General features: G+C 46.8%; 1 protein-coding gene across 4 annotated transcripts in view; it reads right to left on the bottom strand.

Moving 5' to 3' along the window:
* Positions 1 to 3,754: 3,754 nt before the first annotated feature.
* Positions 3,755 to 23,001, bottom strand: part of LOC147226420 (glutamate receptor 1-like) — a 34,785-nt gene continuing 15,538 nt past the window's right edge. Inside the window, exons 4-18 of one of the 4 annotated variants that reach the window (XM_086160423.1) lie at positions 22,268 to 22,452; positions 20,319 to 20,372; positions 20,061 to 20,219; positions 19,546 to 19,713; positions 19,343 to 19,447; positions 18,819 to 18,929; positions 18,474 to 18,680; positions 18,018 to 18,233; positions 16,880 to 16,997; positions 16,670 to 16,805; positions 14,496 to 14,694; positions 14,079 to 14,326; positions 10,337 to 10,451; positions 7,401 to 7,535; positions 3,755 to 4,635 (exon numbers count right to left, since the gene is read on the bottom strand). In XM_086160423.1, the coding sequence (XP_086016549.1) occupies positions 4,423 to 4,635; positions 7,401 to 7,535; positions 10,337 to 10,451; positions 14,079 to 14,326; positions 14,496 to 14,694; positions 16,670 to 16,805; positions 16,880 to 16,997; positions 18,018 to 18,233; positions 18,474 to 18,680; positions 18,819 to 18,929; positions 19,343 to 19,447; positions 19,546 to 19,713; positions 20,061 to 20,219; positions 20,319 to 20,372; positions 22,268 to 22,452 (2,369 nt within the window). In that variant the 3' untranslated portion in view covers positions 3,755 to 4,422. Of the gene's footprint in view, positions 4,636 to 7,400; positions 7,536 to 9,567; positions 9,683 to 10,336; positions 13,591 to 14,078; positions 14,327 to 14,495; positions 14,695 to 16,669; positions 16,806 to 16,879; positions 16,998 to 18,017; positions 18,234 to 18,473; positions 18,681 to 18,818; positions 18,930 to 19,342; positions 19,448 to 19,545; positions 19,714 to 20,060; positions 20,220 to 20,318; positions 20,373 to 22,267; positions 22,453 to 23,001 lie in introns of those variants that run through there. The other 3 variants (XM_086160422.1, XR_015107193.1, XM_086160424.1) reach the window with 3 other exon arrangements.

The raw sequence follows: 23,001 nt of genomic DNA, 5'->3' as shown, positions 1-23,001 counted from the left end.
TCCTCGGAGACTCAGTTGTCAGTGAAGACACCAGATAGACAGCGTGCTCACGATAGCCGAGGTGCATCAGCCAAGTTGTTGGAAGAATGAAAGCGAGCACTAAGGCAGCGGATGCAGAGAGAGACGGCTTATATGTTCAATCATTCATTCTCTATACTTTTTATCCTGCGCTCAGGGTCAAATAGGGTGTTGGCGTCATTGAGCAAGAAGCGGGACTCACCCTGAACCGGTCACCAGTGCATCATATATAGAGACATGCAACCAGGAAAGCGTCACTCTTGAAAAGTTACCACCAGGTGAAAACTGTGTGATTACTATTCACCACTAATAATCACATTAACATGTGGTTTAATACCAACATGGAGCAATTTTATTGGTTTGTTTCTGTCCTTTATGTCTGAGATTTTTGTTAAAAATTCCATTATTGACAATTTTTTAAATTTAATTTCAATGGGTTCTTTCAAAAATTAAATTAAATTAAATTAAATTAAATCAAATTAAATTGAATTAAGGGTGACACGGTGGCGACGCGGTAAGTCCTTCAGCCTCACAGCATTCTGACGAGTGTGGAGTTGGCATGTTCTCCCCACGTCTGTGTGGGTTTCCTCTGGTTTCCTCCCATATTAAAAAAAAATGCAGCTGGTTAATTGGAAAAAAATTGGGAAAATTGCCCCGAGTGAATGACCGAATCTCGCCCGATGACAGCTGAGATAGGCTCTAGCATCCCCCCGCGACCCTGAGTGCAGGATAAGCAGTAGAGGATGGATGGATGGATAAATGAAATTAAATTCCAACCCGCATACTATTTTTAACCACTGCGCACGGTTTTCCTTGTGCCCAAAAGTATGAGTCAACCTGGAGAGATGTGTAGCCATTGTTTTAAACCCATTACATAACAGCCATTTTAGGTCTGATAATGTTTGTTATAATGTGATTTTTATTTATTTATTTTGAACTTCCTTGCAACCCATCCTCAGAGGTAGTTTCAAGTGAAAAAGGAAAGTGAGGGAATTTAATTTTAATAAATAACTTCAAATATTCAACTAGAATAAGCACAAAATTAATAAAACCACAAACAAAAAATCAACATGTTAATGTATTTGTTGGAATAATTAATGTTTAGATAAAATTATTGTCCAGCAGGGGTCGCTGTGATGCAGAAAATATATCGACTGCGTCACTGTGATGTTACCTCCAAAATCACACACACAGACATACCTGACGAACACACACACACACACACACACACACACACACACACACACACACACACACACACACACACACACACACACACACACACACACACACACACACACACACAACTTGGATTAGTTTTTGCTGGTTGTTCCGATCCATATATGAAATGATTCTTCTTTTGTTTTTTCCCTTCAGGGGTCACCACAGCGAATCAACCTTCTCCATCTAACCCTATTCTCTGTATCCTCCTCTCTCACACCAACTACCTTCATATCCTCTCTTACTACGTCCATAAATCCTCTCTTTGGTCTTCCTCGAAACCTCTTGCCTGGCAGCTCCAATTCCAGCATCTGTCTACCAATATATTCACTATCTCTTCTCTGTACATGACCGAACCATCTCAGTCTGGCTTCTCTGACCTTCTCTCCAAAACATCTAACATGTGCCGTCCCTCTGATAGACTCATTCCTGATCCTATCCATCCTGGTCACTCCCAAAGAGAACCTCAACATCTTCATCTTTGCAACCTCTAGTTCTGCCTCCTGTCTTTTCATCATTGTAACAGCTTCTAGTCCATACATCATCGCTGGTCTCACCACTGTCTTGTACACCTCTCCTTTCATTCTGGTCGATACTCTTCTATCACATAGCACCCCTGACACTTTTCTTCACCCATTCCAACCCTTTTGAACCGACTCTTCACTTCTTTTCCACACTCTCCGTTGCTCTGGACTGTTGACTCCAAGTGCCTGAAATCCTCCAGCTTCTTGATCTCCAGTCCATGTAGCCTCACCGTTCTACTTGAGTTGCTGTCATTCACACAAATATATTCTGTCTTGCTGCGACTAACCTTCATTCCTCTCCTTTCCAGGGCATACCTCCACCTCTCCAGACTTTCCTCTACATGTTTTCTGCTCTCACTACAGATCACAATGTCATCTGCAAAGATCATGTTTCATGGGGATTCCTGTCTAACCTCATCTGTCAGCCTGTTCATCACCATTGCGAACAAGAAGGGGCTCAGAGCTGATCCCTGATGGAGTCCCACCTCCACCTTGAACTTCTCTGTTACCCCTACAGTACACCGTACCACAGTCTCACAGCAAGCATACATGTCCTGCACCAGTCTAACATACTTCTCTGCCACTCCAGACTTCCTCATACAATACCAAAGTTCTTCCCTTAGCACCCTGTCATATGCTTTTTCTATGTCTACAAAATACAATGCCACTCCCTCTGGCCTTCTCTGTACTATTAGCATTCTCAAAGCAAATACTGCATCTTTAGCAGTCTTTCTTGACATGAAGCCACACTGCTGTTCACAAATGCTGACTTCCGCTCTCAGTTTAGTTTCCTTTACTCTTTCCCATAACTTCATTGTATGGCTCATCAACTTTATCCCTCTATAGTTGCCGCAATTCTGCACATCCCCCTTATTCGTAAAAATAGGCACCATCACACTTTGTCTCCATATTTGAAATGATTATAGAAATTAATTTTCCAGTTAACCTATGTGTCGTGGAGTTTTCTCAGGCATCTCGTTGTAACTCAGCCGTGACCAAACAGCGCTTTTTTTTCTCTGTAGCTTTCAGATGAACCTGCGTGTATCTTCCGCGTCGCCGGTGGCAGATGCTCGTTGGGGAAGTGTTATATTGTTTTCATGGCGTCGCAGTCAAACCCCCCTTTAAATCCGAAAAAAACAGTAAAGCTCCTCCATCCTGTATCATCCGCTTCAGCGAATAACATTCATCCTGCTGTCGACCAGCATCTATTTATCCTGCACCAAGCCGCTTCCTGGTTTGGTGATCGCCCAAATGCTCTGACCGAAGGTAACATCGTTCCCCACTTGTGGGAAACCACATACACTATGTCAGGTGGGAGGCTTTCAGGTGCAGCCACTGCCCGAAACATACATTCATCACACACTTCAGGACACAAAATCTGCCCGGCACAACTTTGGTTGCAGGAACTAACCTCTTCTGGAGGTACTTTTTTGGGGGTACTTTTAGTTTTGCATTCCCACAGGCAGTGAGGGACCAGGATAGGGGCAAACAAACCATTGTATAACAGGAAGATGATAAGAAACATCTTGGCGAGCAAAGTGCATTGTGGGAATTGGACAATTGGATGGGTTGATCTTCTCTCTGCGCTGCTTCGCCATGTGAAGATCCCCATTAGCCATTAGCTAACTCCTTACTCATTTTGGACAAAATGTAGAAAATGAAGGCCAGAGGAATTTGGATGTCTTCGTTGCTCAATGTCTCGCTGCTTCTGTTCATGTTGTCGCAAGAAAACAGATGACCGTTGACGGATTTTGAAAATGCTGCTCTTCAAGGTTGGTTGCTCTGCTTCCTGAATGGACCAAGAAACAGATTAGTTCCTGAAAAGGTGCTAGGAACCGCTACAGACTTTTAGCAGAAAAGAATTCAAAGCAGGTGGAAAGTGACAAAATTGAAGCATGTGTGTGTGTGTGTGTGTGTGTTTCATGACTTTCTCCCCCCCCCCCCCCCCCCCCACCTGTCTTGTCCCTGCGACGGTGACGAACAGCCACATGTTTCCCTTTGTGTCTTTTATTGGACAAAAGTGAGGTGACAGGATGGCCGACAGTGGCGAAAACAAACGACGTCAACATACAACGGTTTGGAAAAGCGAGCCACCGTGAGAAGATCGGGTGCAAAGACGAGAGGGGAAGAATGTGACCAAATATTGATAGTCGACGTTTAGTCCGTTCGGGGCGGATTCGTGGTTTCGGACTTAAATCCTGGAAAAAGTGGATCGAAATGTATGACCGGAATCTGCGAGATATAAAATTGAAAATGAAAAGTTTCCTTGTTTTTTTTTTTTTGACTGTAAACAACAAACTACGGTACCTTCGTGCTCCCCCCCGCCACCCCCTGGCGTGGATCGGAGGTGTGGTGGGGGGTCAGAGGTCACATGCTGACAGTTCGCGACGCCCCTGGCAGGCCTGTGTCGGTGAAGGTGACGGGATTTCTCGCCGCTTCTCATAGAAAACCGTTAACAAAGAGTCAGAGCAGCTTGAAGTTCATTTGCCCAGTTTCTTGTCTGGAAGGCGCCGCTGACCCACTCAGGCGCGATGAGTTCAGGTGAATGGGAACTTCTGCCTTCTGCCCTGACGTCGACTTCTTCCCCTTTCTCTCTTTCTTGACTTCCTGTTAGCAAGCAGGCAGGAGTGCTCAGTCCAATCAGGACTCAGGGTCGGGGTCACATGCCGGAGGACGACAGTCCCAGTGCGCTGGCCTTGCTCATGCAGGGTAACCCCTGAGCCCCGGATTTGGGGAAGTCATGCGCTACCACGCGGCCGTTTTCGCCGCCGAGGCCGGAGGCGGCGCCCCCGAGTCCCCCCGTGGCTGCGGCGCCGCCCCCGACCGCCATCCCCCCCAGCGTGGTGCTCATCATGGCGGCGTCGATCAGCTCCTGCAGGCCAGAGGACAAGATTTGGACACTTTAAAAATTCAACCCCCTCCCCCAGTGACTAATGGCGTGGATTGGAGTTAACGTCCCGCTTCCGCCCACGCTCCTCAACGCTCCGTGCCAGGAGATGCAAATAAACCCCAGATCTGTTTATCCGCCCGGCGAGGCTGCAGCCTCCCCATCGCCCCGGAAAAAAACACAATTAGGAGGTTTGAAATCATAACCTCTGTTTCTCTTGTCACTTCTACATTTTACCGTGGATACGGTGGTTTAAAAATAGCTCTTATTATAGAAGACACTTATTTTTCATCGTGATTGTAAAAATAGACGGGACATTCATTTCCCCAGATTTTTTATTTCCAGTTTCTGGGGCTGATTTGGACAAAAAAAAAAAAAAAATCACACAACATAATCATCTTATTTGTTCTTTCTGATTGTCATCTTGGTTAATTAATCAGTTTTTACATCAGTCTTTAAAGTCGCGCACAAAGAAACGTATCCTGTTATTTATTTATCTTTTAAATCCTTTGATGATCAGAAGGCGTTGAATTCACAGATTAAAATAAAAATGGATAAATATAGATGCACTGCTGTTTGGATGCATGTCATCCAGGCTCTGTGTGTGGTTTGGATGGGAGGTTGCTGGTTTGATTGCTGCACTGCCCGGGGAACGTCAAAATGTCCCTGTATTGACTCTCTAATTGCTCCCGGTCAGCCGATCTTGGTTTTGAGTGTGTGTGTGTGTGTGTGTGTGTAATAGCAGAAAGCACTCTAAGTGCCGCTCAAGTCCGCTCAAACGGCCATTTGAGTAAAAGTCCATTGACAAAACAATAACATTTGTCGGACACAACGGAACAGACACAACGGGAGCACAGATTTGTAGCAATGAGGACGGTGGGTGTTTTTAAAGTGGCCTTTTAATCCCTCTTTTTTGTCCCTTTTTACATTTAAAGCACAAAAATAACCACATTTACCCTTTAAATGTCTGAAATTTATATTCCACATGCATGTTAAACTATGTTACATTTCTTCTTGTCCTTTGGGCTTTTCCCTTCAGGGGTCGCCACAGCGAATCAACCGTCTCCATCCAATCCTATTCTCTGTATCCTCCTCTCTCACACCAACTACCTTCATATCTTCTCTCACTCCGTCCATAAATTTTCTCCTTGGTCTTCCTCGAGACCTCCAATTCCAGCATCTGTCTACTAATATATTCACCATCCCTCCTCTGTACATGACCGAACCATCTCAGTCTAGCTTCCCTGACCTTCTCTCCAAAACATCTAACATGTGCTGTTCCTCTGATAGACTCATTCCTGATCCTCTCCATCCTGGTCACTCCCAAAGAGAACCTCAACATCTTCATCTCTGCAACCTCTAGCTCTGCCTCCTGTCTTTTCATCATTGTAACAGTTTCTAGTCCATACATCATCGCTGGTCTCACCCCTGTCTTGTACACCTTTCCTTTCATTCTGGCTGATAGTCTTCTATCACAGTCTTCTGACACTTTTCTCCACCCATTCCAACCTGCTTGGACCTGTCTTTTCACCTCTTTTCCACACTCTCCGTTGCTTTGGACTGTGGACTCCAAGTACCTGAAATCCTCCAGCTTCTTGGTCTCCACTCCTTGTAGCCTCACCGTTCTACTTGAGTTCCTGTCATTCACACACATATATTGTGTCTTGCTGCAATGAACCTTCATTCCTCTCCTTTCTAGAGCATACCTCCACCTCTCTAGATTTTCCTCTACGTGTTTTCTGCTCTCACTACAGATCACAATGTCATCTGCAAAGATCATGGTCCATGGAGATTTCTGTCTAACCTCATCTGTCAGCCTGTCCATCACCATTGCGAACAAGAAGGGGCTCAGAGCTGATCCCTGATGGAGTCCCACCTCCACCTTGAACTTCTCTGTTACCCCTACAGTACACCGTACCACAGTCTCACAGCAAGCATACATGTCCTGCACCAGTCTAACATACTTCTCTGCCACTCCAGACTTCCTCATATAATACCAGAGTTCCTCTCTCGGCACCCTGTTGTATGCTTTTTCTTGGTCTGTTACACGTTACATGTTAAATTATGTTACAGGTGCATGTTAAGTCGTTCTGTACATGCTGAGGTATGTTACATCTATATTTTAGTTGCTCGTCTTAATTTATTTGCGCATTATGTATTATGTGCATGGTAAGCTACATTAATCTGCATCCAAAGTTATATGTGCATGTTAAGTGAAGTTACATGTGCCTTTTATTCATGTTACATGTTCGGTTCCATTTTATGTGCATGTGAAGTAATGTTATATTATGTTACGTGTGTATTAACTTGTGCTTGTATTAACTATGTGCATGTTAAGGTACATTACATGTGCATGCTAAATTGTCTTAAATGTCCTTGAGTTATGTATTGTCTGCATGTTATGTTACAGCTGCATGTTAAGCTGTATGTGTGGGCTAAGTTTAATTACAAGTGAATGTTAAGTCATGTTTTCTATTACATGTACATATAAAGTTCTGTTACATGTGCATGATAAGTCACAGTATGCTACGCGTGCATCTTAAGTTATGCTACGTGTGCATATTAAGTTATTTTATATGTGTGTGTACATGTTATTTATGATGTGGATGTTAGGTTATCCCTGCATATAGTCACATGTGCGATCTCGTATAAACCGTGTGCTGCATAACCCAATAACCCACATAAACCCTTATAGTTTATTCTGTTCCCTAATGAAAAGCCCCTAAATGAACATTTGCAGTCTGACTGACCTTCATCCTCCGGGACTCGATGCGGGACTTGTAGCAGAACTCAACCAGCGCGACCAGCATGGCGAGTCCGAGCCCACCGATCAGGATGTAGAAGACGCCGGCCACGTTGCTCAGACTGAGCGCGCTCGTCTTGTCCTGTCAGAGCGGGGGTAGGGGGGGTCACAGGCGACCAATCAGAGCGCAGACCTCTGCCGACATCGCCAACAAAGCACCGCAAACGCCACAATCTCCTATCTATCTGACTAAGAGCTCACAGGGTGTGATACAGAGGCAACTTCCTGTGATGACTTAACAAATCCACAAAAAAGGGAAGCTCTTTTAATTTTAATTCTACTTTGAAAATGTTACCCATTTTTTAAACTATTACTATCTGTTGCCTTGATCACAGCCATCAGTGATAAAAAGGAAGGGAACGTACGCGACATCACACTAGCCGCGTGTTAGCATTAGCTTCAGAGAAAACACATTCACAGCAGTCATGTAAATGGGCCCCCGGGTGCATGTCCTGCCGTATTGGCCACACACACACACACACACACACACACACACACACACACACACACACACACACACACACACACACAGTCCTGTTTAAAATTATTTATCCCTGTACATGCAGGGTCATGCAAAGACCCCACCCAACTATCGGAAGTCCGACTCCGCTGATTGGAATTGCTTACGTTCTGCAAGGGCATAAAAGGGCGGGGGCTGTGTGCGAGTGTGTGTGTGTTTGGGGGGGGGTCTTCCATCTCATGCATCAGATGTGACACATGCAGCGCCATACCCCGCACCAGTGAAGCCAGCGTGGGGGGTTGGGAGCGATCAGGACAGTCTTCCTCTCCAAACTACCATCTTCTTGGTGTTCACCAGGCGATTAAGCCAGTGTAAGTCATAAAAGGGTTGTTTTACTTCCTCTTATTTGGTCCTTGTAAAGTAGCGCTTAGCTAAGAGGGACTCCCTTAATATATGCTGTAAAAAATGTATTTGAAATATTTTTTCCTGTCAAAAGTGGCGCTTTGAGTGAATAAAGTCAACACTCATTATTAATGTAAAACGTTTCAAATTTTTCGATTAATGTTTGAAGGACACAGTTAAAAACTAATCCCAAATTAAGCTCATTCAACATTAATAAACATAAAAAAATGTATCAATTAATTTACTCATGAAAGATTGTATTTGGTTTTTTTTGGAAGTCAGAGTGACTGAACACGACTGTCCTCTAGGAATCTTCTGGGACATGAGTTGTGGATGACAGATTGGAGAAAAAAAACACTGCGTGCATGTGTGTGTATGTGTGTGTGTGTTTGTGTGTGACAGCGGGAGGGGCGAAAATACACCCGCAGGTTTTGAAATCTGACTTTTTACACCGGAGGTGTGCAGAGCAATGTTGCTGGCGTGAGCCGATGTAAAATGTCAGATTGCGCATCTGTCCGTCCGACCCCCGGGAGGTTCTGGAGAATAAAAAAAAAAAAAAACTCTTTTCTCCGAGAAGAAGTTTTGAAATCTTGTTTCTTCAGGTTTTTCAGCACCTCGGAGGGCCGGCTGGGAACGCACTCTGAAACACAAAGGTCTCCACTCTTTATTCCTACCTGGATTGCAAATTTTGCAATCCAGGTAGGACGACAATGCGCCCAATATAAAGAACTCCGTTTGAAAAAAGGCATCAAATTTCAAAGGCGTTAGATTGTTGTTCAGCGGATCCGAAGCCACGACCGCGATTGTTCATAACCATACTGTTTGCGATTACATCAGTACACTATGATGACATCACGCTCCGAGATGCGAAGCGTTCTTTGTCTACATGTGGTTAACGGGAAAAGTCCGTGTCATGATTGGGTCAATGACGTAATCAACCAAATAAAAAACGCTACAGGAAGCTACAGCTAGCTCGTAGTTAGCTCGGGAGTTAGCCTGAGAAGGTTAAATTGTTCTTGAGACCGAGCTACGACCCTGGACAGTGAGGCAGCCATGTTGGGTTGGGGATGCTCCACGCCGAGGCGCTGACTGGGCTAAGCTAGCTAGCGCGGTGGATGTCCGCAGTGCCCAAACAGAGACCTTTGGTTTTCAGAGCGTCCTCCTGGTGTCTGGCAACCAGGAGCGAGGGTGAGGGGTTGGGTGGGGGTGATGTAAACCAACACACAACTTCTCCACGACCTCCAACACTGACCTTTCTGCCGGAGTCCTTGTGTCCACACTCCCCCTTGTCATACCACCACTTGTTTTTCAACTTGTCTAAGACGGCTTGTTCATTGAGCTTCAGAACGGCTAGGTTTACCGGGATTCTTCGGGAGTAGGGGTGGGGGGGGGGGTGGCGGGGGAAGGGAAGGGGGTGGAAATAACATAAATAACATTATGCACCTTCATGTTATCTTATGTTATTGATCATTTCCCGTTGTCAGATAAGAAAAAAGAAGTTGCGCCGTCACTCTGTACATTATGCTGCCAGTTCGCCTTGACAGCGACAGGAGGTAGAGAGACAGCCGACAAAATAAAAACACAGTAACACAGTGGAAAAACAACAACAACAACAAAGTGATATGTGTTAATACTCCATCTAGCGTCTTCCTGGCTGTCTGTGTGCGAGATGTGTATTACTGTATCACTTCGGGTAACCGGCAAGAGCTGCAAACACTACTTTTGGGGGGCACGGTGGATGTGGATTGGTCAATTGGCGATTCTTTGTTGATGGTATTGATCCTTCACTTGTCACGCCTATTCCAGCTCAGGATTATTTCGGATTTACTGGCTGTTGGGCGCCCCGAACTTCTCATTGACTATGTTTCCTTCTGGCTTACGGCTTTGGATGCTCTCGATCGATTGTGTTTCCATCGATCGGCGGCGGTCTGCTAGCATCCCCCGGTGTTTCAGCGGGAAGACGCTGCCGGTTACCCTTGCATTGCCTATCGTTACCCGTCGGGGGGTCACGGCGATCTGACCTTGGAGTCCCCTCCCCCGATGCCGCACTCTCCCTTGTCATACCACCATCTGTTTTTCAATTTGTCCAACAGGCCCTGCTCGTTCAGTTTTAACACTGCCAAGTTAACAGGGTTTCTACGAGGATGAAGGGAACCAGGAGTTACAGGTGGAAACATCATCGGCAGCTTTATCAGTGTCACGTTTGTTTTTTTTCCAGCCGCATTGCTTTCCTTCAGTCAGACGTGCCTTCGGGCTGGGGATCCTGGCGACGTTCAGGGGCTCATGGGATCCAAACCCCCACCTGGTCCAGATTTCACTTTTCGAACTATCGGACAGACACGCTCATTATTATTATTTTTTTTTTTACAAATGATAAACTGGGGGGGAGCGGTGGTGCAGTGCTTCATGCCTCACAGCAAGAAGGTGCCGGTAGGATTCCAACGGGGTTCCTCTCTGTGTGGAGTCTCCACACGTATTCTTCCCACGTCTGCATGGGTTCTCCTGATTCAGCCACAAAAATTAAGCCGGTTCATTGGAGAGTGAACGGTTATTTGTATCTTTAGAGGCAACCGGTCCACGTCGAACCCCACCTCCCGCCCAATGACAGCTGGGTTAGCCTAGAAAACTGTCTCTGTGATTGGACAACCGTTCGGTCCATCACATGGTTCATCCAGTCAAGAAGCGCCTTTTGATCAGACTCAAGCGGTGATTCATCACGAGCGTTTACAAAATTGCTTGTTTTTCCTGAAGTACCGGTCTCTTGGTTGCTATGGCGGCACGTCTGAACTGACCACCACCTTTGAGTCAGCTGACCTTTTACGGTTTTCTTACCCGTTCCAATATACATTTTCTGACCTTTTCTAGTTCACTCACTCGCTCATTTGAGATGATGCAGAACGGCCCGAGAAGCAGCCCGAGAACACAATCTTCCGAAAGGAAAGCAGCGTCTGGAGCACGTGGCCGACGTCTGACTATCAAACGTTCACCTCCGTCCACTTTTTATTCACTCGATTGGCGACGAGTCTCCTATCGGGGGGTGAGGAGGACTTTGAGGAGTGCGCTCATTGGTTCTTTGTGTTTTTTTTCGATCTCGAAAGGTGAACGTTGATTCGCAGGGAAGATGATTGACGGACTCAAACACGTTTGAATCAGTCCATTTGAAACGTGAGGCCGCTTCTCGCAAGCTTGCGCTTGTTGGAGAGGGTCGTCTTGGCGATGGGGCGTTAATATTTGAGCGCTCGATCTCGCCTTACAATTCAAGAGATTCGAGAGCCGAACTGATCGGAGATTTTTGGAGTTTGAGTGACAGATGGAGTCGGCGCCAGCGGCGGTAGGGCAGTTTCGATTTTGCAACGCGATGAATCGACCCAAAGACGGAAATACGGACGCCGCTTTGATCAAACGGACTTGGTTTAGGACATTTTTTCGCCCCCTGGCGAGGGAATCAGCGATATCCGCGAATCGACTCCAGGTTTCCTTCCGACCGGGGCTATGGTCGTTTGAAGGCTTATAATGTGACACGGTTGGATCTGAAGTGGTTGCTAGGCAACTGAACACAAAGATTGTCACCCCTCTTAGTCTCTTAAAAAAAGGCAGAATGACTTTGTGTTTTTCCCCCCGCAGATCCTCCGTGCAGAGAGGACCAGGACGACAAAGCAAAACAAAAGAGAAATAAACTAAGCCGATCTCTAATCTGATCTCCGGGGGGGACGTCCTTCCTCCGTCTTTAGGTCGCCAAGCAAAGCGCCAATTCGAGGGTCGAGCGAAAAGAGAATGCCGCGTTCTCTTCACTGGGTCTGGAACAGAGACGAGGTGAGGGAGGGTGGGGGGAGGGGCTTGTCTCTCTCAGCTGCTGCTGTCAGGTAACAATCACGCCGACACGTAAAATTCGGAGCTCTCTGATGGAATCCAGTCGCAACCTCGGACCCGGCCTGGACGGGAAACGTCCCTTGCTCCTGCGGGCTCCCTTGTTGACGTGAATAATCCAAGTGAGGCCCCAACTACGCGACAACGTTTTTGGGTGAAGACGCAAGACTTTCAGCCGCGTCTTGCCTGATGGCATTTGATGAACGGAACAGTGCTGCGGAGTGGTAAGGTTAGAAAACGCCTGGCTAGGCGGTAACGTGACCTTGGGGGCAACTTGGTGTTCAGTGTCTCGCAAATGGACACTTTGACTTGCAGACAGGAAGAGCCAGGGATCGAACGGCCAACCTTGCGCTCGGAGGGACGCTCCACTCACCAACTGAGCCACAGCCCCCACGGACACTTTGAAAACGAGGCAAGTGCGCGAGGGTTGCAGTCAGTTGCCATGCACGGGTCGATTGACCACAACAACAATGGCCAACTCCAGAGTACTCAACAGTACTCAGCAGTACTCCAGAGTACTTCAGACTACTCCTGAGTACTCCAGAGTACTCCAGACAACCTTGCAGTTCAGGGTCGATCCAAGCAGTAACTCCACCTCTCAAATACTTAATTGGTCGATGAAGTCCTCATGTTTTTTATTGCGTTGAGACAGGAAGTGTCTCTACGCACGTGTGTGTTTTAGTCCATCACAACATCACACCGCCACCGACTGGCCTAGCATGTGTACTACAGCATGACTTGCATGCATGGAGATGGTTTCCAAAAGGTTGTCGTGCCAACGGGGCTTCAATATGTCCTTGCTTCCTCCCCGTGAACCACTTCTGGGAACTTGGCTAACTTGTCTGTGCAGCTTTCTAAGTCCTCGAGAATGATGTGAGGTTTGGTGAGATGGCCTCACGGAGGTTGTTGGGTGGTTACTTGGTTAGCACAGGTGGAGACCTGATCGGGTGTAACTGCGGTTTCTGCTATTCCCGGGTGTGATCCCAGGTTTTTACTAGTTAGCGGCAGGTTAGATGCTAAGGATGTCGGCTGGCTGCCTGGCGGTGGGTCGTCACAGCTCAGGGTGATCGATCGATGATATCGAGACAGCGTCTCGCACTGTTCCAAAAGCGGTTGCTAGGATGTTGCTACGTGCTTAAATAGGTCACTATGGCATTATTTCGAGGATATTTCTGGGTGCGATTAGACGTACTGTTACTGTATGCTTGTGAATTTTTTCACATCGTCATTAGCTCTTGTTTTCAATTAGCTGTGTGACTGAGCGCTCTGAGTGGGGATGCAAAGGTTTACCTGGCAGCAGCAGCAACGCTCATTCACACAGACAGGAAGACGGACACGAGGACAGATGGACGTGAGAGAGAGACGGGCAGGTTTCGGCAGTCAAACAGGCAGAGCGGAGGAACGACGACTAACAGGAAGACACGGGGACGGACGGGCGCATGTTGACAAAGACAAACAGAGGAGGGAGAGAGAGAGCGAGAGACACAAGGCAGACAGAAAGACAGATTAAGAGGCTGACGGATGGACGGACAAACAGACAGACGGTCAACAGAACGGCGCACGTCTACAGGTAAGAAGAGTGGCGGCGCTCAATCAGCCAGCGACTCTGCGACGACAACCGAGATACCGGTCCCAGCACAAGCAGGTGTTCTAACTCGGGCATCCCACTATTGCAGGGCAATAGTTACATCTCAATCAGCAAGGGGGGATGGAGATTCGTTCAAATGTTTACAAATGATTCAATAATCGAATCAATCGGTGGTTCGAAGTCAATAACCAGGATTATGGGGGAGCCGGATGGTGTTGCTGTTCAGAGTCGGTGGCTGCAGGTGAGCTGGTGTTTCTTTTCAAATAGATAGACAAAAAAAAAGGACCCGCGAGGGCATGTGGACCTACCTCAGCGGCGAGCCTTTGGGCGTCGCCACACCGTAACCTTTGGAGTCCAGGTTTCCGCCCACCTTCATGGTGTCGCACGGCTTCCTCTGCTCGATGTACTCGTTCATGGATGACTCCAGCAGGTAGGCATACTTCCCCTTTGACTTCCTGACACGCCCTACGCCCTCGTTGGTGTTCTTCACAAACACCGACGGGTCGGCGCTCCGCATGTACGACCACATTTTCTCGAAAACGGCGATCTTGGACCGCTGAGGACCAAAATAACACAGGGTAATTTGTTGTCTGCACTCTTTTTTTTTTGGGTTGTTTATTGCTGATTAATCGGGAGGCGGCTGAGTAAGGGAATTGCTGACCAATGTGTTTTGGTCAATGTATTTTCCCTCCCATAGCAATAATAATAATAGTAATGCTAGTGACCCTGAAGAAATCTTTGGTGGAGCCTCCGTCCAGCGTCCCGTAGGCGATCTCTGTCTGCTTGGCAAGGTCCTCCGCGCTCTCTATCGGGGACACCATCCGCTCCACGGTGAGGAACGCCGCCAGGTTGGCCGTATAGGACGAGATGATGATGAGGGTGAAGAACCACCAGACTCCTCCCACGATTCGCCCCGACAGAGACCTGGGGACGAAAAACAACACAAACCGCAACAATTGATTTTATTGGTCATTTCTGACGGTACCTTGCGGGTACCGGCGAAGGTCCTTCTTGTATTTGTTTTTGTTGCACTGCATTAACAGACACTGCTCACTGGTGATGTGGAGGTCATGAACGAACCGTTCAAAACTCGAGTCATTTACTGACTCATGAGTTATGATAGCTCAGCTCGATTGATTCGTTCACCCTGCTACCACTAGATCGCTAACTGCGGTTAAGAGATTGGACAAACTGTCGGTACTTTGCGACTGCTATTCTAACTGCATTTGTATATATACAACATTTATATACGTATGTGTCCCTCTTTCCTTCACTGCTATGAGAAGTGAACAAATAATCTACCCACTTGTTAACCAACGACTCACTCTGTAACTCACTGAACAAATCCCTCACTAGCCCAGTGAAGCCCGACCCACTCGCGGATATCATTCTACTTTTTTTTTAGTTTTGCACTGCAGACGCTGCTCACTAGTGCTGTGAAAAGTTGTGAACGAACTCTTGAAAAATCAAGAATAATTTTACTGACTCATGAGTCATGAATCCTTTATTAACTAGTTCACTAACTCCACCCTGCCACCCCCAGCTTGTTAACTACAAATAAGAGACTGGTCAACATGTCCCAATTGTACAACAGCTATTCTAACTGGATTTGTATACATATATAAATATATACACAGTGGGGAGAAGAAGTATTTGACACACTGCTGATTTTTCAGCTTTTCCCATATGCAAAGCATGTAGAGGTCTGTCATTTTTATCATAGGTACTCTTCAACTGTGAGTGACGGAACCTAAAACAAAAATCCAGAAAAACACATTGCATGATTTTTAAGTAATTAATTTGCATATTATTGCATGACATAAGTATTTAATCACCTACTAACTAGTAAGAATTGGGTCTCTCACAGACCTATTAGTTTTTCTTTATGAAGCCGTCCTGTTTTCCACTCATTACCTGTGTTAACTGGATCTGGTCAATGACCTGAAGAGAGCTGGTACCACAGTCTCAAAGAAAACCATTGGTAGCACACTACGCCGTCATGGATTAAAATCCTGCAGTGCATGCAAAGTCCGAGCCGGAGCGGCGTAGCCAGTCTCCAGACCTGAACCCAATAGGAAATCTTTGAAGGGAGCTGAAAGTCCATATTTCCCAGCGACTGCCCCGAAATCTGAAGGATCTGGAAAAGATCTGTATGGAGGAGCCAAAATCCCTGCTGCAGTGTGTGCAAACCTGCTCTAGAACTACAGGAAATGTCTGATCCCTGAAATTGCCAACAAAGGTTTTGTGATCCAAATATTAAGTTCTCTTTTTCTGATGTATCAAATACTTGTGTCATGCAAAAATGCAAATTAATTACCGTTATTTCCGGACGATAAGCCGCAACTTTTTTCACGTAAACAACAATGCAGCTAATATTTGGACATTTTGGGGGGGGCTAATGATCTTCACGCCGCTAAAACATTTATTCTCGTCACATCGGACCGATGACATGACCGGGAAATTCCGAGTCCGTTCAACTCCGACACCGAAGAAGACGACATTGGCGGTTTTAGTGCGCAGGAGGAAGACCGAGATAGCGATCGGCTAGCCGGTGCGGCTTATGTTGAGGTGCGCTCAATAGACCGAAAATTACGGTACTTAAAAATAATTTTAAGGTGATACCGAAATGCCCAGCAGCACTTTTGGTGTAAATGCCAGCAGCAGTGGGAACGGGGGCGGTGGACCTGGGTAGCTATCAGAGATGAAACGTGGCACTGATGGATCAGCTAGAAATTAGTGTTTATGTTTTTGGGTGTCAGCCATCGCGCCTGCTCCGGCCGACCGGCGTGAAACACCATACATCGTGTATCTTCTGACAGACACACCGATTCCCAGGAGGAGTTTTAAATCTGTAACACCAAGTCGGAAGGGTGTGAGGCCGGATGGTGGCAAAAAGGACCTGGGTGAGATGTCACAGCCCTGCTGCATGAAGGCGCCCAGTGAGAACCACAGGGAGTTGAAGATGCCAAAGTCATTGGTGTGTTCCGGAGCCTCCTTCTCCTTCTGCTGGCTTTGGTTCTGGTTCTGAGGGAAACCTGGCCAGACAAGCAGATAAAACTGAGGATGCGGTCCAAGTGAAATAAAAAAACGAGCAGGGGCGAAGGGATACCTGGAGGGTGGACTAGTTCTGATGGGGCCAGGGTTCGTCGGGATGTAGAGGAGGGAGGAGCTTCGTCTTCCTTGTCTGAGTCTTCGCCTTTCCATTCGTATGGACTGAAACGACTTACCTTGGACATGCAGATAGCACGTTAGCAAGCTAGCTAATGTCAAAATCTTCTTGTCGTGGCAAGAAGACGTTTTCATCCCTTCTGTTTAGAACTGAAGAAGTCTCTTGAATGAAAGAAGCCTCTCGGATGAGAGGTGAAAACATCTTCGTGTGAAGGAATTCAAGTCCGGTTGCCAAAACAAGAAGATTTCGACAATAATTCACCATGACCTGGATGACCGAGAACCTCCACAGACACGTAGCTAATTCAATCGGATGGACCGGTTCATTCCTGAAATTTCAGCAATCGCACATGAGCTCGGACACGCGTGCTAGCATGCGACTCTTTGTGTCAAAATTTGCATAAAAGTAAAATGCAATTTACTGTAGATAATACACGGGTTCCGTCTAATGACTGGATAAAATTAAAATGCTAATGCAAGGTCCTTATGCAAACATTCACTGCAAGAGCCTGCTGGCCTTGGAATAGTGCCCATCTTGTGAGGACACTGATGGGTTGGGTGTGTACCCATGTGCTCTGGCGAGTCCAGTAATAGCGACAACACTGTCATTTAAGGATAAAAAGCTCATTAGGTGTGAGCGATGTTATAAATGGTGGTTACGGTGATGAAAATAGTTTAAAAGATCTGAGATCTGAGGCAGACCTGGGCATTTTACGGCCCGCGTGTCACACCTGGCCCGTTTTGCTTTTTTTTTTTTTTTTCCCGCCGACAAACAATTTTCTTTGAATATTTTAATATTTTGAGTATTTTTAATCAATATTGTATTTAAAAACTCCTTATTTTTTTCCTTTTGTTCGATTTTGTATGGATGATCACATTCCAAATAATGCCAGTACATTTATACGATCATAAATGATTTTAAAGTTGAAATAAAAAAATTAAAATATTTTAATTGCAATCTTCATTTTGTTCAATTTACATGATACTCAGTTAGCCCATGCATAAAAATTAGCCAATATAATTGCCCACCCCCGATTCAAGGTCTTAACTTATTATGAAGCCTTGCATTTGAGCCTCACCAGGAAGAGCACAACGCTAACGCCAATGTAGGCGAAGACTATGCACATCCAGATCTCATAGGCCAGCGGGTCGAGGAAGGAGAATACGCCTGGCTTGGACTTGGTGGGTTTCTTGATCATGATGGAGATTCCCAGTGACATGAAGGGTTTGGTGAAGTCGATGACCTGCTCGCGGACCAGCGTGATGGTCAGCGGGGCCACGGCAACGTCCGCTTGCTGCAAAACCAAAGAGCAAGTTTGGGTCAGAGGCTAATGCACGGATGGACAGGAACCGCTGACGTGGAGGTTCAAACCGGACTTTCGGAGATGTCCGGGTTCTAAGACAAACGATGTCCGACTAAAAACAATCAATATTTGGGTCCAACCGAAGTTATCCCAGTGAACAGGAGTCTTTTTTTTTGAGTGGCATCTACAACGACCATCTGTCTAAAACAGACGCTGTGTCTGCTCACTCACCCCGTACACCAGCTCGCCCACCATGCCGTTCCACATCTTGGACATGGGATCCCGGGTCCCGTACTTTCCGTCCCCCACCAGCTGGAGCCTGTAAGTGAAGCCTACGTGTTTGGCGATCTCGGATGCCAGCTCGGCGCAGTAGCCCTCGTACTTGTCGTTGCCCACGAACTGCTCGTGGTTCTTCTTCAGCATCATGTAGGGCGCCTCCTGTCGGGGGAACATTGACACCATCGCGTTCTCGCCCCAACACTATGATTTCTAGCACATTTTTAAACTCTTTTCCCCGACAGGGAGACGACAGGAGCAAAGGAGGCGGCGTTCGTCGCTCGGGACATATCGCTTTACCAGGATGGTGGTGACGACGTAGGTCCTGTTCTGTAGCCCGTAGAATTCCTCCACGACCGGCTTGTAGACGGCCGTGTTCACGTAGCCTCGCTTCTCGTTCCAGTAGCCGATCTGAGGATACAAGTCGCGGACGGGCGGGTGGCAAGATACGACTGTTGAGTAAAGATTTGTGACCGCGGTAAAATAAATCCGTCGAAAGACATTCGCAAATGGTCCGGGAGAGCGAATACGCAGCAGACCAGAGAAACCAGACAAATTGGGTTGGAAGGGACGACGCAAGAAGTGGACCGGAACTGAAAGAACCGCTTGAGGGTTCAAAGGAAGTCGTGAGTCGGAAGGGTTTCCAGGTAAACACACCACCAGGTAGACGAGAGGGAGCTCATTACAGTCAGCGCCTCCCTACCGACTCCTCGGAAACTCCTCGGAGGCTTAAACCGACTGGTAAATGTCTCCTGACAGACTTCTCACCTGACTCCCTTTAAAAAACAAACAAATTGAACCAAACGCAAGAGAAGCAGCAGCACCTGCCGGGGGCCTGTGTTACTCAGCTCCATCACCGTCAGGGTGTAGTTGGTCCGGTGGCCGCGCTCGTCAAACTGAACGTGCCCCGTCAGGCCCTGCAGTCGCACCTGCACACACACACACACACACACACACACACGAGGGGGAGTTAGCCTTCGGTAGGGTTTTTTTTTTTATCCCGGATGCTTTAAGCTGACGATGTGACCTGTTGGAGCGCTCGCTGGATGTCGATGCCTTGTCCCCAGGGGGCGGGAGGGTTGGCCAGACACTCTCCGGCGTTGCCGCGGCGGGAGATGTCGATCCGTTGCTGCAGCAGGCTCTTGAACGCCGCCGCCATGACGCTCACGCCGTCGTACGTCAGAGCTCCCGTGTACTGAGGGAGCGGGAGAACGTGATCTTTAAGCTAGCCGGCTCTATTTGAAACCAAACAGCTCTTTGACTACATAAGAACAGTTATTTTGGGGTATTAAAGTCTTTACACTTTCAAACAGAAAACCTATAACTGGGTCAACAGCGGGAAAACAAAACAAAAAGAGCGAAGTAACCGCGGGTTATCGACGGATACCCAGCGTGCTCGGCTCCTTCGCTGCATGCAGTGAATTCTTGTCTTACAAGCAAGAAGCAGCTGTCAAACAGACCAGGAGGGGTTCTGGCAACATAGAGTTCCTGAAGCACCTGTTCCATTCGAGTGTGTGTGTGTGTTTGTATAAATGTGTGTACCCGGAGTCTCCTGCGGGCCAGTTTCAGGTCTTTGCTGTCAAAGTCCATCCAGTCCTGGTTGATTTTCTCCACCGCCGGATCCGAGCGGTTAACCAGCTGAAAGCCCGTCACATTCGCCGCCAACTTCTGGAACTCAGTGATGTTCAGGTCCAGGAAGCCCTGACTCACACACACACACACACACACACACACACACACACACACTGGATCAAGACCTTATCTTTCCCCACTTGGACTTGTCCTCAAGAGGAAGCTCACCAGGTTTGCCAGGATGAAGTGGTAGTTCTTCAGGTTCCTCTTCTGAGCCGCAATCTGTCGACACAAAGGGATTGGCTTTCCTGATGAATGGAGTCTATTACGCGGACATTACGCGCGTTTCCTCTCAAGCTCCTGCCATTTGGAAGCCCGTCTTCCTCTCCGGTGGGGTAATTGCTCACCATTAGAAAGACGGAGAGGAAGGGGTGTCGGCAGGGCCGGTCGGGGGCAAAGAAAAGATGATTCGAGGACGAGGCAGCTGCTCCCGACCTCCTCGGCCTCTATTTGGACCGCCAGACCGCGGTTTGAAATATGAATCAACAATGCGCTCTCAGATGAGGCGAAATAAACCTCCAGCAAATAAATCCGAAACACTAATGGTTGCGTTTCTCCACCGTCAGCTTCTTTTTAATTGTTTTCGATGGAAGCGCCGATTTTCACACACACACACACAAACAAAAAAAGAAAAAAAAAAACGCAGCAGCATGATGAAACATCGAAATGAGAAATAATAAAAGGGCATAAAATGAAGACTCCGGAAAAAAAAACCCGAGCACGGAGACAAATTGCTCCCTGTTGCGATGGGATGATATTTGAAGGCAACTTTCCAACAGAAGGGGCAGAACTCTTATCACCTGAGGAAGAAGTAATGGTTTTAACAAGCTGCGAAAGAGGGAGTTCTACAGAATGAGGCCTCGCCGGCAACATGCTGGTGGCGGCTGTCTGCGAGTGCCGATTTTTTTTTATCATCGAAAACACCCATTCGTCCATAATAAGCTGATTTGGACGCTAGCCGCGGAGGTATTTCGGTGCCATCGGATTTACCGACTAGCGTCAGTTATTCAACTACATCGGGGTCTCGTCAACAGGAAGTGTTTACCCTGGCGGGTGTTTGCTTTACAAGAACGGAGTGGGGTTTATGGCTCGCGAATTTATTGCAGTTAATGAAGATTTGAATGTCAATGTCGAGGGGCCAGATAAATCTGAGCGATAGGAAATAGTTGCCTATCACAATAGCATGTCTCTTTCGTAGTCATTACGCTACACAGTGTTTCGCCGGAGTCAATTAAAGTAGCTCAGAGTTAAATCTCACAACTCGCATGTTCACTTGTGACTGAACATTTGATTCTTTTCACTGACTTCGGCTTATATGATTCACTTATCAATGAGAATCGGATATTTGAGTCACACATTTTCTGAGTAGGGTGGCTAATCTGACCTACTGAGTGATTCGTTCACTGAGTTACTGAGTGAGTTGTTTGTTTTTTTCAGTCGGGGGGGGTTACCGTGAGCTACTGAGTGATTTGTTCATTGAGTTGCTATTCCAAGAGGTCTAATAGCGTGATTAACTGAATATATTTTTATAAATACAGTTTAAATAGCAGTCGCACAATAGTGACATGTTGTCTAGTCTCTTATCGTGAGTTACCTTAGCTAGTAATGGCAGTGATGAGTTAGTGAAGGAGTCAAGAGAGACAAAGAATCACGACTCATGAATCATTGAAGTGACTCCAGTTTTGCACGGTTCATGCACGGCTTGAAAATCAATCCCGGGAACAAAAGAGGGAAGCAGCAGTGTGGAGGTGGCTAAAGTATGGCGGCTAAAGCTAGGCTAACCTGAAACAAATGGTTAAAAGTTTGGAAGCATTTTGTTTGTGACCCAACCAAGAAATGTAGCTAGTCCTTCCAGTAGTCGGCGACTAGTTGACTATTGGTCTCATCATTAGTTGTAGCCCCCTCATTGTAAATATAGAAATCTCCAGAAATGTAACAAGTATGTAACAAAAATTGACAAGACATTGAAAAGAAGGTAGACCTTCCAACAAACAAAACACTGATATCACTTATAGAAAGAGAAGGGTTCGATCACATCTGAAATTCCATTTGTGAGCCAAACGTTTTGTGTTAGTTCCAAGTGACCGTTGTTGTTTCCATGGCAGCGGTGATTTTACCAGGTTGAGAATGGAGTTGAGCCGTTCCAGCTCGCAGTCTATGATGATCTGGAACTCCTTCTTGTAGTCCAGGTCAGCCAGCAGCTTGATGAAGGCGGCCTCCGTCAGCGTGTCCAGGTTCACCGACGTCACCTGCCAGAAGCGTTCGGCCGCCGTGTCCAGGATCTTCTGCAGAACCGCCAGACCTGGATACACAAAGAGGCACGGTGAAACTTTGACCTTCTCCTCGGGGTTCCTCTTTTGAGTTCCTGGATCATTCTGCTCACTCGTAGACTATCCCTGCGACCGGAGTTGATGCTTACCCTACATCCTTTGGACAGACTTAGATTATTTCTAATGTGCACCCATTTGTTCTCCCCTTTCTGGTGTGAACTGGCTTGAGTCCCAAACATCTGATTCAGCATGGCCAGCTCAGTTGGTAAAGCATGAGACTCGAAATCTCAGGGTTGTGGGTTTAAGCCCCCCACTGGGCGATAGCAGGAGGTAGAGTAACCGAACATTCCTGGTTCGATTCCCAGCTCCTCATTGTGTGTCGAAGTGTTGTTCCCCCGTAAGTAATTAAAAAAAATAAATTAAATGAGTAACTTCTCCAAGCGCTGTAGGACATGTGTGTTAAAAAGGCAAACAAAAGTTTGATTCATGTCCTGAGCGGACGGTACAATACGAAGGGAACAGTCTGGTACTTACATCCTGCTTCCCCAACCTTGACAAGTAAAATTTTTATGTCTTCTTTT

This window comes from Fistularia commersonii, chromosome 15 (genome assembly GCF_037954325.1).
Source record: "Fistularia commersonii isolate RoL2024-O1a breed Wild chromosome 15, RoL_Fcom_v1.0, whole genome shotgun sequence".
In the NCBI taxonomy this organism is placed as follows: domain Eukaryota; kingdom Metazoa; phylum Chordata; class Actinopteri; order Syngnathiformes; family Fistulariidae; genus Fistularia; species Fistularia commersonii.
This window is presented reverse-complemented; position numbering and strand designations above follow the sequence as displayed.